The sequence below is a fragment of the Prinia subflava genome, chromosome 10 (genome assembly GCF_021018805.1).
Source record: "Prinia subflava isolate CZ2003 ecotype Zambia chromosome 10, Cam_Psub_1.2, whole genome shotgun sequence".
Lineage (NCBI taxonomy): Eukaryota > Metazoa > Chordata > Aves > Passeriformes > Cisticolidae > Prinia > Prinia subflava.
The window spans coordinates 23,346,571-23,363,923 of record NC_086256.1 but is presented as its reverse complement, the minus strand read 5'-3'; the positions used below and the strand labels follow the sequence as shown (position 1 = coordinate 23,363,923).

Here is a 17,353-nt window from a genome sequence, read left to right as displayed (position 1 = left end):
AAGAACAAGATGGTTGAAGGAAAAGATAGCTAGCAATGTTCCATTTCCTAACATCACACAATTCCAGTATTTAAAACTGTTAATTCTCCCTAGATCCTTCAGGAAATGTTTGGCAGGACACTTCAAAAGGTGGGCAAAGGTATAAATACACAGCAGAAGCTATCTTAAAGCTAATCCTCTTGCACAGCAGCCAAAGCAGTTATTTCAGTTTTCATAACCATTCAACAACATTCAGTTCTTCCCACCTAATTTAGGCACTTAAAAAAGCATCTCCTAATCTAAAAGCCCATTTATCCTTCCCTATGTTCCTTCTGAACACAGAGAGATCTGGGCATTTCCAGAGTTTATGTATTTTCTTTATGAAATGTGCTTTCATCTCTCTGTCTTATGTTACACACAGACATGAAGACTCATTTTTTTTCCAACTTAGGCACTGACTTCCTGCCTGGAAACAGAGACCATTAGCCTCTGTCACTACATTGGCACTTATCAGCTGTTCATAAAGGTTACACCCCAATTATTTAGCTAAACTTTGTGGGTTTCCATCTGCAGAAAGAAGTAAAGCAGCAAAAATGTCAGGATGGCAGAGGGAGTTGGATTCATTAGGTTACAAATATATATTCTAATTATTTAGGACATAATGGGTTTTGAAATAACAGGACCAATGATTAATGGGCAAGTCCACACGGGTACAGTTTCTAAGTTGAATGCTACAAACATTTTAACTTCCTCCAGCTGCAGACAAGATGGGCTGGCTGATTCCAGGTGGCTTTACCTTGTCTATGATGCTCTGCATGTGGGATTTGTGAGACTGGTCCCCGTAGAGCAGCGAGGACCACTGGTCCGGGGCGATGCGCAGCCCTGCCTCCATGGCTATCTGAACTATCTGCGAGTCGTGTTCCCTGCGCAGGGCCTCGTACGTCCGAAACTCCTCCTTCAGCTGCATCAGCGAGGAATCCTCGTCTCGCTTCGTCACCTAGTAAGGAGAAACGAGCCAAAGACAATTAAGCAGGATAAGCCCAAGATTAGGTGAAGTCCAAGGCAAGTGACGTCTTCAGTCAGTAACTAAGTCCTTCTCCCAAACTAAAATCAACTCTGACACTACTCAGTTCCTACTGAAGTAACACACACTTCATTGAGTGGAACCACTATCAAATGGGATACAAAACACTGTTTGCTTGCACTCTGATTCCTCTGATTCACATATTGGTCAAAGTGTCACACTTCCCAAATGATTTTACAGCATCCACACCTTCAATCAAAATATTTTGTTTGCATTGCAGAATTTTGTTTGAGGGTACAAGTAGCAAAACCAAAGCATTTTTCTACTTCATTTAGCAAGAGTGAATGACATTTAAGATGAGCATCTAGTAACAGATATTAAATACTGTTGAGTATATTAAGCAGTTTTTCCTCATACAGCTGACACCCCAAAGTCTCCTATTTCATTGATTCTAACCACGCCACAGCTGAATTAACAGAATTAGGGATCTTTTGGCTTTAAGTCACTTCTAAGAAGGTAAGAATGCTGCCTTACATACAGGTTTTGTAACTGTGCCTCTATGACACTGAAAGAGGCAAAACCTAATTTTACAGCTACAAGTCATTGTTTCAGCCTACACTGCCATCGCAGCTGGATGACAAAGAACTCTAAATTCATGTGGCACTCAATGAGCAATACTTTCTGTATCTACACATATTTTTAGGTACATTTAATGTTACAGGACAATGAAAATCGGAAGTGAAAACCACTGGCTTTCACAGCATTAATGAAAGCTCTGTGCAGAACCTTCTCCATACCTTGAAGCACGAGGCTCTGTAAAGCAGCTGGACAACATGTCCAATGCTGGTTTTGGAAGCCTGAGGGAACCGTGGCTCCAGTCTCTGCACCACAAAGAGAACCAAGACCTTCCGGGACAGAGCAGATCCATCTTCCAAAGCCAGCAGGACCAGCTTCAAAGCCTCTTCTTGCATTGCTGAGGGTCAGGGGAAACGCAAAAAGAGACAAAGGATGAGAGAAGCTCATGTAAAATTTTTGCAATTTCTTGTTCACCTACGATTGGGGTAACAGCAAAAAACTCCCATCAACAGACACACAAACCCCCAGAGAAAAAAGGGAGCTGAGCAAGAAGGGAGAGCAAAGAGAGATGGAACCCTTCCAGATCCCCAGACTGTGACTTGGGAAAATAGGATTTTTTACCTTTAATATTATTACCACCATTATGATTTATTATTATCTATTATATTAAGACTATTATTACTACTACTACCAGTACAACAACGGCTATTTTGTGTATCATCTGGTAAGAAGATTCCTGTCTGTACATTTCTTGATCATTAATATGAGTTTTCAAAGTGTATTGCCTACATCCCACACCTATCCCAAAAGAAAAAGCTGACAGGCTAAGGAAAAGCAAGGTTCATTTCCATGCAGGGGGAAAAAAAAAGGGTGCCCACACCAATCAACCAGGCTGCAGCACTGCTATTTTGCTATATAACCAAACTCTCTCTTCCCTGAAGTGGTATGGAAGTTAGTATCTCAAAATTAGCCTTCATCTGTTACAGTCAGGAAAAGCTTCACTGCTTTTTCTTTAAGAAATTGGTTTCATATTTCAAGACTCAAGAAGTGAAGTCTATATTTTCAATAATGAGACTTCATTTTTTTCAAGCAACGTTGATTTCTTTCTAGTGTTTTAAGCAAAGGAATTTAACTTATAAATGCACAACTTCTTAAAAATGTGTACATGTAACTGTAACAAATCTATCCCCACGACTGTTTTGTATGTTTATTGCCCTAGGGAAGGAAAAGAAGCCATGCCAGTCACTTCCAGTAACCCTACTTGTTCTAGAAAGGTCTTCAAGGAATAGCAACTGAGAAGCAACTGGTCATTTATCTCATGACAAGAACAGAAGGACACTTATTCTGAATTTTACAGAAGACTTGAAAAGGCATTAAAAATACAAGAAAACCCAACAGCAGCAGCCCAACAGATACATAATTAATTTCAGAGACTACTATTAAGAAATTAGGCTGTTGCTTAATAAAATAACTTGGGCAATTGCACAGCCATTTATCAATGGCTCAATTTTAAACTGCTTCTAGTACAGCAGTGATACTGCAGTGTCACCTACCTGGCCCAAGGAACTGGCAGCCTCTGGCTCTCACTGCAGCCCAGAGGTTGGAGGAGAGCTGCTGAGGGTTTTGATGCTGGAGAATGAGCTCTGTGACTGTTCTTTCACCCAGCGAGCGTGCTGCACGCATGGCTCTGATCCGCCCTTCCTCCTCCACCAGCTGGCAGTGCACTAATGTCACAAGTTTCCTCTGCATGGGACGACTCAGCACGCTCTGAGTAGTACTGTTGAGACCCACACCTTCAAAACAAAATGAAACAGAATAATAAACTACCTCGTACTCCTCTTTGTGTGTCAATCTTCAGTGACTGTATTGGACAAGTGCAAACCTGGCTCCCCTGGTGTCCATTTTGTCAAACACAATACTAGTCAGGGCATATCAGAAGCTCATTTCTGCCAGTTTGTTTCACTTGGCAGTAAGAGCAGTTTTCTGGTAGTCAGGTTCCCCACAGGCCTGATCTTGTGATTGACTGATCTGGCTTTTTAAGATGGAACCTCTAATGAATCCTTTCCACATGTTGGCAGTTTGTCCTACACCCTCCCATACAGATTCCCAGTTCATCCCTTATTCATGGACTTCAGGGATCACTTGGACATTTGTTTGTTTTGACAACACATTCGGTTCCTTGCTTACATGTGGTACCTTCACTATTTTGGTTTAGAGCTTACGTGAGTCCTGCACTGCTTGGGTGATGTTTAATTATGTGCCAAAACTCTGAATCACAAACATGCCGAGAGCCACTTAATTCAGGCTAAAGGAGCAAGGGACTCACTAGGCATACAGCTGCCATGCTGAGTTTGCTCTACAGCCACAGCTTGTTCACTGGGCCACCAATTCCCAGAGTGAAACTGCTATCACACTGCACTGGTCACAAAAGACCCAGACAGCTTCTCAAAAAAAATCATTTTTGATAATGTAATGCCAGTGATGCTGAAATCCACTACTTGGGCTGACAGGTTGTCCAAATCCAGCACATGTAATATATATAAAATCCATACTCTTCAACACAGAGCAGGTTTGCTAACTTAGATTTACCCGGTTTAACCCAGCTCTTGTATATGACCTTGTATAAATAAAATGTTACTTATTAATTTTCCTTATCTATCTTATATGCAGTAACTTTCTCATATCAGTTTATTCATCTTCTACAGAACAGCTGTATCACTACAGTTATCACAAAGCAGAACTGAAATTAAAAAAAGGCAAAATTATCTATTTTTACTTACTCTGAAAAGATGAAATCAAAGTTTGTCTCAACTCACTATGCCATGGTCAAACACCTCAGTCTTTTCTCTGAATTATTTTTGACACCTTTCAATTCTACACCCCCCTCCCCTCTATGAAAACATAACCTTAACATTTAAGAAATATGTTTCAATTTGTTTCTGAACTAGACTTATATCCATTTTTTCAAACATACTAACTAATAATTTGGATAGTATGTTTTGCATCTTATCTGGTTTTTTTGGTTTCCTTTTCCAAGGAAGCAATGCAGGAACTACCTCTTGCACTGCTGAGTGGTTTGAGGTACAATGCCAATTCTTCCACACACTTCTTGCCCTCCTCATAATGCTTGGTGTCTTCAGCTCCACTGCATAAAGTAATCGGCTGCTGCTCAGGAACCTGAGGAGAGATGACAGGTACATCTGCTATGAATATGCACAAGTATGTGGCAACCATGCTTATAAACACTTACTACTACAGTGCATTTCCTGTTTTGTTCTCCTTCTGTGATTTTTCTATATTACTTAGCATTTTTCAGCTTATTTACCGTAGAAATAGCAGAAAAATCCCCAGTGAAAATGAAAACAAAACCCCAGAATTTATGTTTAATAGACTTCTTTTATTTAGTGGCTGAAAGGAACTAGAAGCAGAAGGCTTAACATGGCACTTCCTATAAGACTTTGGCTAAAATAGAACACATTGAAACATCCCCAAAGCTGACTGGTCAAAAAATTCAGGGGGGAAAAAAAAGAGGAGAGCCCTGGGCTGCCAGTAAGTACAAATTTGCATCTACAGCCTCACAGCTCTAAAATCATCCAGGGATAAGAGACTGCAGCTACTTAAGATTAGTGGAAGTAAGACTTAGCAGCAAATACACTAAGACACCCTTGGAACACATTCTAACTAGAGCCAGTTACAAAGCAGGAAACCAAGTTAGCCCATGTAGTGCACATGAACACACCCTGTGAGTATTTATCTGACAACAGAGGCTAATTACATTCTCGGGGTTTTGTGTTGGTTTTTTGTCAGGTGACATTTATTTCTTCTTCCAGACATTCACCAGAAATCAGGATTTTCCCAAGGGATTTGCATCACCCCTCCCTGAAGTTATAATTCTGTTTCTACTTTCCTCTTGGTAAATTCTTAAAGCTTTCATCAAATGTGAGGGTGCAGTAGAGCACTGTACTAACGCTTCTCGATATCACTGTTCAGCAGACAACCCAATATGACAGTACAGAGAACTGGAATTCCTGAGAAAACTAAACACAAGCACTTTTTGTATGTGCTGTCGAAGTGCAAATTGATCTCATGCTTCTATTTCCAAGTCAATTCCCATCCCAGTGGCAATAACAGCATGCTAATCCCACATAGCTGCTTACAGGGACCAACCCAGGCCTTCAGTCTAAAAGCAAAAGCCTTTAATGCTTTGGTTAAATACAGCTACAAACCTGCTCACCTTCATGTGCAACCCAGCCGTGGCAGGAGCAGCATTATGATGGCAGCACCAAATAAAAGCAGGAAGTAGATATAAAATATATACACACACACGTATAAGCTTGGTACTGCCAGTGTGAACAGCTTTCCTACCAATTGTAATAGAAAGCAATGCTTCACACACTTCTCAAAGAACAGTCTCACCATGCTAAGTTTCTCCTTTGACACATAGTGCAAAATAAAAAGTTACTATCTTGCTTTTCTAGCAGGTAACAAAGAGAAGTCCCAGAATGCAACATATCAGCTGGAATTAACATACTATCACCCCAAAACCAACATAAACAAGATGGAGGCTGTGTCTGATCTAGGCTTTCATTTCTACTAAAGAGAAAAACCCAAATTCAATCACACAGAGACAACGAGATTAGCCTTGATACTTTTCACTGATGGAAGTTAACTTGTGATGCTCTGTGGAGTCTTGGTTTTAGTTTTGGGCCAGCATTAGTTTGGGGTATATTGGTTTTTGGGTTTGAGGAGGTTTTGTGTCTGTAAGCATGAACATTTTCAGCAAAAGGAGATTTTGCAACGCTGTATGTTAAGAGTGGTCAGCTGTAAACCGTCCCAACAGCCTTGAGTGGTTTCTTGGGATTTGGGAAACAATTATTAACTCCCGCAATATTTGCCTGCACCTTAACAGAATAACCCACACCTTCTTGTCAGAGGCACTGCCATTTTAGCTGTCACTTCTGCCACGGAAGTTACACAGCAGAACTGGCTTGTTGAGCAAATGACACATGCCAAGCATATGTGTGCACACACTGCAGTCATATTTTTGTGCAAATTGCTGCTTGCTCCTGCAAGTGCCCCATGCAGCACCGCTGACAGCCCAGAACACAATGACAGTGCCACAACCCCCGGCACACAAAGGGGGCTCGGAGCAGACGTGGGACAGGAAGCCACGTTCAGCCCTGGATTTCCACCCTGAATTGAAGCGGGTTTAGCACACATTCAAAGCAGTGGTTTGGAATGCCAGACACAGCACAACACCACCAGTGAGACACAGGCACTGTCTAGCAACTAACAGAAAGCCTCCCCCTCCCCCACGGAAAAGCTGGCAGAGAAGAACTTCCAAGAGCTAATCAAGCTATTCACACACTATCTGCATATTGTTCCATTCCTTCTCTTTTGAAGGGAAGCTTCAATGTAAAAATCTAAATGCTTAGTACAACTGTACTGTTTGCAAAATGAGCCCAAAAGAGATTAAACTTTTATCTGAAGCTGGAGTAAGTGTAGTACTGAAGAGTAAAACAACATGTTTTTTCTGTGGTTTTCAGGAGTGTTCAGCAGAATTTATTTCTCATGCACACACACTTCAGTCATGCAGTGCACCTCACAATAAAATTTACAAGTAATTTTCCTTTTGCTCGTTCCATTATATGCACTTATTTTAATATTTTAGGGTTAAAATGATTGTAAGAATCGCATCTACTAAGAGAAAAATCATAAAGACATAATTCATAAAAGTGACAGGAAATATGAATTTTGACTTTGGTTCCATCATGGAATTGCTGAGGGACAACTGAGAAATTATTCAACTCAAAAGCATTTTCACTTCCCCTTCCCAAAACATCCCTTTAACAGCATGCATGACCCCATGGTCACTGCTGTTTACAATGCCTCTCAGGAGCCTCAGAATAGATGGCCCACAGAGTGAGCTCATTATTTTCACCCTCATTCCATATTCCGTTCTCTCAGACATCACACCTTTATGGCAGTTTCCACTGCAGATATATTCACATCATGTAATCAACACCTCCCAAAGGGGATGAGAGCAAGACAGAAAAATGATCTCAGATGTTTAACTGCCTTAAATCTGTGATGGTTTTGCATGTATCTGCTTTGGCAATGACTGCAAGTATCCTGGCAGTGGAATGTTACCCATCAGCGTGGCCTGTGGCTGTGGGAAGAGACAGGTTATGACAGCATAAGGAAGGGGACCGGAAAAGAATGCTGAAGCATCATCTCATACCAGGCAGGGATTTTGAATTGGTGATTTAAGTGTAATTTGATGAAGGAAGTCAGCTTGAGTTGTCAGTAATTACCATTAGACATCTAATTGCACAGAATGAGAACATGCTAAACAGACCAAACCATTTTTTGTATTGTTTGAAAACTTTTTCTAGCAATACTTCCCTCCCCCTCCCTGTAAACGAATCATTTGCTTCCTGCCAAAAGAAACCAAACAAAACCCAAAGCCTACCATCTTTAGTTCCTCAAAAGTTTACATTAAAGACAACTTTTTCACAGATAATTCCTCTTTTGTGGCACTTTATTTTATCAAAAGTTAAAATAAAAAATTATCAAACATGCCTCTAATAGCTCTGCACTCGCCATGTTCCCCTTTTGAACAGGCTGTGAGTCACCCAGTCTCATCATGTACAATTCCAATGTCTAGAATTTTATTTATCATGTCCAGCAGGAGACTGTGCCAAAATTAAAGCACCACAGGCATTTCTGCCACTCTATGTCACCTGTTTGGAATGTGCATGCTGCTGTTTCATGGGTTAAAAAAACACAAGGGAAGAGCTTAGATGACAGATCCATGATTAGGTTCCTTCAAAACACTGCCCAGGTGAATGCTTGAAATAGTTATATATAGTGTGTAATATGTGGATGCTTGAATAGCTAAAATTCAAAACCTTATTCCCACAGAAACAACCTTAAGGGATTCTTTTACCCAGGAAGTCTAAGAAGTAAGGTATCCTATGAGTGCCTTGCTGATTTGTGTCCAAAGCCATTGTATCTCCCTTCCCTCACAGCTCCTGCTTAGGTACTCAGCTATGTTTAGCTTTCCCAGGAGTCATAATTCTCATCCTCCCCTTATGGTCCCTTTCCTCCCTCAGATTATGTAGCAAAACTTATCTGGACTTGGTCTGAACTTCCTAACCAGAGAGGCTGTGGATATCCCATCCCTGCAAGTGCTTAAGGCCAGGCTGGACAGGGCTTGGAGCAACCTGCTCTAGTGGAAGGTGTCCCTGCCCACGGCACAGGGCTGGAATGAGGTGGCTCCTAAGGAGCCTCCCAACCCAAGCCATTCTGTGATTTGATGACCACTGCCTTCCACAACAGTTCCATAACCAGTGTTGATGTGTACCATGCCACAGGGGAGCAGGTAGAATCTGCAACAGTTAATTTTCACACCAAGGGTGGCTATAGCTTGGGCAATGGGCTTCATTTCAGAAAGGGGAGGGGAGAGGGAAAACTGAGAACAAGTCTAATTCACTTTTCACTGTTGCAGTGACAAAATCTATCCAGAGGGAGAATGCTACTGCCAGAGAAATGTTATTGCTTTCCTGGGTCACTGTGTTTTCCCCAGAAGTACAGTCCTGCTTATTTCACTCAGGGTACTTGTGCAAAAGCAAGAGTGACTTACCCTGGAATCCTGTCACTGCTGCCAGTCACAGCAGAATAGATTTGTTTGTTTAAACTGCCTGCTCTCCTCCTCCACCTCCAGCAAAAAACACTAAACAAGTATAAATGTGTGAATTTGTCAGAAGTCACTCCAAAGGGAAAAGAACAAACTGTTCGTCCCCATTACAGATAAAAGCTTTAGTTGGGCTTTACTGTTTTTCCTTCCAAAATGAAACCTGTTTTTTTTGGAATTTAGCATTTACAAGTAAGGTATTACAGGTCTCTGTGGACTCAGGTTAAGATGTACAGAGGTTTGTTGGAGATTAAGGGACACTAATGACACATACATGCTCCTGAAACTAAACCCAGAAGTGAAAAAACAAATGGAATCAGTTTCAACTGAAGTTGACACTACTCATGCATTGAAAGCTGGATTGCTGCTGAGAGAACATTTTTGCTGAAATAGCAGAAGAGTGCACTCTCTTAGTGGGACAGTTCAAAATCACTAGTTTCTCTAAAGTACCTTTTTTAAAAAATTTGTCCTTAACCAAGCTTTTTTCTGTAGAAAGATTTTTAAAAATGGCCTTAGACAGTCTATTGGAAAATAGCAATTGTTTCCCTGTCCTTCACAGGAAAGTAGTTGCATTTATTTTCTAGTAGTCCAGTGTCTGGTAAACACTGCAGCAGCTGCCAGGACGGGAAAGGGAAGAGAAAGGAGAGTGAGTTAGACTGAACACTGATTTCATTCACATGCTCATTCGAAATTAGGAGCTGGCAGAGGTGGTTCAAGCTTCTCCTAAGGGGAAAGTTTGTCAGTAACAAATACCCAGCTAGGATCCACAGTTATTGTTACAGGTTACAGAATGCTGGGAGTAGCAAACAATCAGAAACGAGTGGGAAAGAATGGGGGTGGGAATAATGTATCTTTTGTTGGCATTTGTAACATTAGGGTCATGATGAAACAAGGTCCTGAGAATCCTAATCACACAAAATTTTCAGATAAAAAGGGAGCACAAAATGATGTCATTAGTGCAAAGTCAGAACCTAAAGTTCAGAGTGCTCTCAAGACAGACACTATACTATAAAACCTTTCTTCATACCTCACACATATGGATAAGAAAACTCTGGCTGGCTAACTAGTAAAACCAGAAAAAAATTCTGTTACCTATACAGAGCAGGGTGGGTTTCAACCTCATTCCAGAGAATCTTGTTTTTATAAAAATTTAAATTCTGGCAGAGGTCAAGTTGAAACTATCTCGTAAACAAATGCACACAAAACAACCAAAAAGTGCAAGGGGAAAAAAGACATTTATCACAAATGTGGACACTCAGATGCAACTGGAAATATTCAAGAAACTGCAGAGAGGAAGGAAGAACATATAAGAGAGAAAGAGAATTGCAACTTTTCTTAATGACATCGCCCACAGATTTCATACTGTTTGGAAGCTCTTCAAAGATGGCAGCATATCACAGGAATGGGAGTGCACAATCTCACTGCTTCCTCCTGGGGAGCAGGATGAGTCACTCAGCACAGCCAAAAACACCATTAGATTTTCAGCTTCTCAAATAACCTCAGTGCCATACACCACAAAAGAAAAACAACAAATTAACCATATTACTTGATAAACTAAGAAGTGGCAAAGGCACACCTGGACCTGTAAGTTGCAGTACCTAATAAAAAGCAACATAAGAGCATCTCTCTTCCCTCCACACCTTTTACAGCTCTTCCACAATTCTTTCCTTTTCCCCAAACTAAGGAACTCAATGAAGTTCCTGCTGCACTTCATTTCACTTAGCCCGGACACTGAAGCAGTACAAAATAAACCAGAAACCCCCTCACAGTAACTGCATCCCATCTACATTTCCATTCTGCACCCATAATGTAGACACGATTGTCCCTCCTCTTCTCAGACCACAGTCCTGTCCCCAGGCCTTGGGAGGTGTGGGGCACAGGGAGACCTAACATCGATAAGCTGTTCTCAGCTCAAGCCTCTGCTACAACTGCACTGACCCAGCCTTCCACACACCCCTGCTCTTTCCTGGGGCTGTCGTCAGTACTGGTGCCACTCATCCCCATCACATCACCACTTCACCTGACCCCACCAGTACCTATTCCAGCAAGAAAGGGGGGCTCAGGCAGGCTTCCCCCCGTCATCCATATGGATTTAGAGTAACATGTCATCTCAGGAAGTCATATTTCCATGGCATAGTTTCAAATAAGGCTACATAAAGGCTGCTACCAGAGAGGTCTGCCCCATATGCTTTACACTCACCTCCTGTTTTTGGGATAAGCAACCACAGGTCTCACAGGGTGAATACAGTAAAGCACATAAACTACCACAGAAAAATGTCTTCCCACAAAATAAGCTCATTAATCCAGCTCATCCTTTTGGTAGAGCATGGCTGTGTAAGAGTTAAGGAAGAAGGAAGGAAACACAACAAACCCATTCTAGTGACAGCCCAAAGAATTAGATGTTACAAAAGTCACGGTCATCAGCAGAACAAAGATTTAAACTATTGTTCCAGACACTTTAGTACTTCTTGTAGACATCTACAAAAAGGTGTGAACCTTCTCTTCACACCATTAAGACAATAACATATACTTTATTATTCCTGACTTGTCCTCCTAAAAGAAGGAGAATACCAAAACAGATTTTAAAAAAAAAAGCAGATACCTGAGCACCCACAAGCTGCAGCAAGGCTGAGTTCACAGGAAGGAGCTCAATGTCCGTGTTGATAGTGGTCTGGTCAAAGGGACATGCCTTACGGTGGAGCTTGTTGAGGCACATCTTGCAGACAGTGTGGCCACAACCCAAGCTGATGGGCTTTCGGATCGTTTCGTCAAAAGTCTGTGTGCAAATCGGGCAGGAGAGGAAATCCGTCCATTGTGGAGCTTGTACAGGCATTGCTTCAGGAGTTAATTGACAAGACAAAAATCTAAAGCACAGATTCCACTGGAATCAAAATTTTGCAAAAAAGTCTGTTTGGTTTTAAATATCTTCTGTAAGTACAGACAGTCTGCACATAGTGTGAAACATAACCTAGAAGGAAACAGAAATACAGAGTTAGCATTCTGTACTAGAACAGGCACGTGAGCTCCTATGTGCTAGGGAAGTACCACTCGTCAAGGTGTAGCTGAACTAGCAGTGCAGTTCTGACATTAAATACAGGACTGAGTCATGCCTTACTTTAATTCCAGCTAGTCTCTGCCTCCAGAAAAGCCAGTGTAAATGATTTCTGCTGTTACACAGCTTAAAATAAACCAAGGAAGATAACTATCACAATGAGGTTATAAGACTAATTAGCTTTTAGTTTTTGTTTTTTCTTTATAAATGAGCAAATTGTCATCAACAAAATGTGAATAAAAAAGGCAATTCCACTAATCCACTTTTGTACAATATCTACTGTGCAAAAGAATTAAGTATTTAAACTATTTTCCTTAGACAAGGCTTCATCCAAAGCCTCCATCATACGCAACCTTTCTTCAGAGCCCAGTGGGCTCTGGACTGGCACACAGTGACTTTGGAAAGGTGTGAGCTGCCCAAGCCTGGAGGGGGATAGGATTGATGGCTCAGGTCAGTCAGACACTGCACCACAGCTCTCACACCGTGAGACCGCGTGCTGCTACTACAGCCCCTGCACACAGCCGGGGCTGTGCTGAGCTCTGTGCTACCACATGGGCCCATCCAGACACATCTCAGCCACCCTGGGAACCTGCAGGCCCTCCTGCTGGAACTCAGCACTGCTCATTGGCCTTCTGCCTGCCAGCCAAGCACCTCCATCCTGCAAGAGCTCCACAACCACTTCTAGTAGTCATTTATGACTGGGCGACTGACAATTGTTCCTTAACTATTCCTTTTTTAACCTCAATTTATATAATTCTCTGCCTGCCTAGAGATTATATTGATAGAGAAAGCAACATCTTTACTCTGTTGAGAAACCACACTGAAACTACTGTGAGGCCTTTATTACTTGGCACTTTCAAATCAAAACACTAAGATGATCAAACGTTGCTCATTACAAGGGAATGGAAGATAAGATTTCCGTTTGGGATAGGAAGAAAAGCAGAACTCATATGAGGAGAAATATAGAAGAGTAGATGCTACTCTTGGATCACATGATACTAAAAATCATCATCAAAAAGAAAATTGGTAATAAAATAATTTCTGATGTCTGGCTTACTTTCACCAGAGGAATTAGGAAAAAAAACCCAAAAAAACCCAAACAGACAAGTCACTGATTCACAACCTATTTTTCTAAATCAAGCAGCAAAATGACAACAAAAACCCCATCACAACCACCTGTGAGTACTAGTTTCTCTTTCCCACACACCACTGGCTTCAGTTTCCAACCAAGGACTGCACACTTGCTTGCCAGCATCTGTACTGACAGAGCCTTCTTCCATAACCAAAATAGCAACATTTTATCAAATGTTAAGCTTAAAAAACATTTACAACTAAAATCTAAATTCTAAAGGCAAAGAGAGAAACTTTATATCAGGACCTGCACAATTCAGAGTCAAGGTGTTTTAAAACAGAGAAAAAAAATCAAATGCTAAAATAATGACTCTGAAAAGCCCATGGTACTTTTTTTTTTTTCTGGAAAAAAGGCTTCTTTTTTTCAGAATTTAGTGCAATGCTGTTCACAGTTAACATTATTTTGCCAAGGCAAACAATGAAGTGTTTCTAGTTAAGCTTTTAGCTGAGTTTCAAACACCTAACCTTAGCTCTAAAGCTAATGAAAAGGAGTTGTACTATGATGAGCCCTTTGAGACACTTCCAACTCAGGATGCTTTATGATTCTAGGGGGAAAATAGTGATTTCTCTCTTCAAAAGACAACATACAATGTCATGCAGCCTCTGGTTCCCAGCCAATAAGGAATCAATAAGAAATCAGTATTACCCAGGAAGAGGCACCACAGGTGGTTAACCCTACCCCCACCATTGCACAATGACAAGATGTCAAGGTTGTTCAGGGTTCCCCCTTCCAAAATACCTCTTTAATGGCAATTCAGTCATCTTTTTCCATCTTGTCAGCATGACATCCTAAACCATTCAGCAAATTTATTTCCAGCCTTCCCCAGCTACCTGCCCTCTTATATACTGAGTGACCTTTGGTAACAAGCCTTCAAGCTACAATTATCTTTTGTAAACCAAATCTGCCACAGAAATTACCCAGAATCTCCACAGAAATCCTTCTGCAAAAAACAGTACACAGCTTGGTAAATCTACTGTATGTACGGCTGTACTACGAAATATCCTTTGGGGATCAAAATTTAAGAGCTGAATCATAGTTCTTCCTTTTGACCACACTGCTATTAGAATACATAGCAACAATTTCCCAGACTCTTCGGCAATTCAGAAACAAACTGAACAGTCTATTAAAAACAAATTATTAGCCAAGCATTCAGGAAAAGAACTAACTGAGGAGATTTAAAATCAGAAGACAACATGAAGCTGTACCATCAAGTCTAGAAAGCAGATGTGAACATGGAGACGCCATTATCCCAAGTATGAACTGGAAGGAAGGAGTTGAATGCAACTTTAATGTTAGTTAGCTAATTAAAAAAACCCAGTAAACAGAGTCACATTGTTGCTACCTGTACCTCTGGCATAATGAAATAGGTCATATTTATTTACAAACTCAACAGTTGAAAGAGAAGTTTGGGCAGTCTGGAGATGGAGGGACTAATTAGTGGCGCCCATGACCCTGTGTCAAGGCAGGTCTCAAAAGGCTGGGGAAGCAGGGAAGCAAAGCTCATCCATAAGCACAGCTCTCAGAGACTCCACGGTGTCTGAGGCTGTGTTATGGGCCCAAATGCCAAAAGAAGGCCACGGACAGCCCTGACAATAGAACACACAGCTGGGAGAAACCTCAGTAAGTCATCTATTTCAGCACAGTCTAGCTGCTGATACAGATGGCTAACTGGTGTGAGGCAGCCAAGCTTTCCCCACAGAAAAGAAGAGCTGCTGGAACAACAAACCCTGTACTTCTAATGAATCTCCACAGCACAGAACTGTGGAACTGCTGTCATCCCACATGAGACAGGAGTGGCATCACAGGGACTGAGGATTCACATGCACACAGCCAGGCACCAAACCAGGTACTGCTGCTGGTGCCAAAGCTTTCCACATATATGGTCCTGTTTATTCCACCGGATCTTCAACCTTTGGGCAAGGGAGCAGAGCCAAGTGCTGAGACACAACATAAATCTCTTCCAGGCACAACGCTTACAGATGCAGAGACCTGAAGCTGCAAAAGATACCTATGCCTTGTATCAAGGTTTGTGATTCACTGTGACCTTGGAAATAAAAGGAAAAAAACAGTCTCTAACTTAAAAGAGCTATTTTAAACAGGAGACATTACAAACAGCAATAAAACAGTGGAAATAAGACAGTTTCATTATCACTGTCTGCTATTGGAAATGTTGCCAGTGCAGAAAGAGAACACTTCTTTGAACACAGTCAGAAAAGTATATTCACTTTTATAGTACAGTGCTTTTTAAAAAAATGTTTCTCTCCAGCATTATACCAGACGTAAGCAAAACATAAAGAATGCAAAAATTTACAAAAGACATAACTATTTAAATAGCCCGTCTCCCCATAATATTACATTTTTAACCCACCCTCAATTCACTAAGAATTTCACATTCAATAGCTTCTAACACTGTAAAATGTATATCCATACACACTTCTTTGTGCATGACTGAAGAAAATAAGTATGTCAAAACCCAGGAAAGCAAAAAACTAAAATGACACATCCACAGTACAAAACTGGAAGACAAAAAGGTGTAATTAAGAAAGAAGATGCCCCAAGACACAGAGTTTGAATCCTACACTGAAATTAGAGACAGACTGATTTTGTTATTTCTGAGTCTGAAAATATAAAATACCTGTATGCAAGTCTTGTCCTTCTGTTTAGACCTGCATAAGCTGTTTTATCCACATCTAGAACCACCTGGAAATATTTCTCCTCTCTTCTGGGCCTCCCAGCCCCCCAAAAATCCTTGAAATTCCATCCTTCAACTCAGACTGGAAATGTCACACTGTAATCAGATCGGTGACCTGTCTCCTCTGGGACTCTGCCAGTGCTTCAGAGAAAGACATGATTATTCCATAAACCACTGGAACAACCACTCAATCCTTACCCTGCTGGACTACAACACAGACGCCCAAGCTGTGTAATGTCTGTGGCAACCAGAGCCTTCACATGTCCTTTGCAGATTCAACTCCTGACCAAAAGATGTTTGTAAAATGCAGAACAGCCTGTACCGACATCCACTGGCATCGAGTTTCACACACGATGACACAGGAAAACTCCTCTGCTTTCAGTTTGAATTAAGGGCACTCTCTAAGGGAGCCCTTGGGTGCAGGTTCCAAGCACACCCCAAATTCTCTCACAAACACGTTCTTTGGAGCCAGTGTGCTCTTGCACGGACACATCACATGCTGTTTCATCACTACCGAGCTGGCCCTGCTCTCTCCCAGCAGCACTCCACACTAAGTCATGTCACAGTTTAAGCAGATGACTCAGCACACCTAAGGGGCACCCTTGGCTCAGCTCCTGCCAATTCTGTAGATACAGCTCTTAAGGGCATTACTCACTCCTGAGTTTTAGGTATTCCTGCAGCATTTCCTTACCCAAACAACATCATTGCCTTCTTAACCAAAATTCAGTTAGGCTGAAGCTGTTTCGTTTTTGCTGAGTTTTACTCCCAGCTAAACCGAGCAGGGCTTCCTGTCGCAGTTACCAGTGAACACAAGTAAAGCCTATTTAGTGCTAAGCTTAACACTACAGCAGCTCCTCAGAGCCAAAACAAACTCAGCCTTGCCAACCGAAATGCTCATGCAAATACAACTGTTGAGTAATCATTATTTATTCTAATAAAGGAAACAGCATTTCATTAATTCTTTTAAAGGCTCTTACTCCTTGATAATAACTTACACTTTTCTGAGAAAAAATAACCTGGCACACTTCTCTTTTCTGTGAGACTGGTTCTGTGGTACATGAATTCCTTCAAAAATCTCACTTACACTTTGAGATTAAAAATAAATAAACAACCTAAATGAAATTAACAGACAACAGTAAAGCAATTCCTAACTCAAAAGGATTACCAGACACCCATAGTACAATTCCAGCCAGCAGCTGAAC

The 17,353-nt window shown here is 41.3% G+C and overlaps 1 protein-coding gene across 5 annotated transcripts in view; it reads right to left on the bottom strand.

Annotated features, from left to right (window-relative positions):
* Positions 1 to 17,353, bottom strand: part of RC3H1 (ring finger and CCCH-type domains 1) — a 76,313-nt gene that overhangs the window by 40,582 nt on the left and 18,378 nt on the right. For all 5 annotated transcript variants that reach the window (XM_063407720.1, XM_063407715.1, XM_063407716.1 and 2 more), the window contains exons 2-6: positions 11,878 to 12,243; positions 4,636 to 4,756; positions 3,133 to 3,372; positions 1,801 to 1,976; positions 776 to 976 (exon numbers count right to left, since the gene is read on the bottom strand). In XM_063407720.1, coding sequence (XP_063263790.1) covers positions 776 to 976; positions 1,801 to 1,976; positions 3,133 to 3,372; positions 4,636 to 4,756; positions 11,878 to 12,108 — 969 coding nt within the window. In that variant the 5' untranslated portion in view covers positions 12,109 to 12,243. The remainder of the gene's footprint in view (positions 1 to 775; positions 977 to 1,800; positions 1,977 to 3,132; positions 3,373 to 4,635; positions 4,757 to 11,877; positions 12,244 to 17,353) is intronic.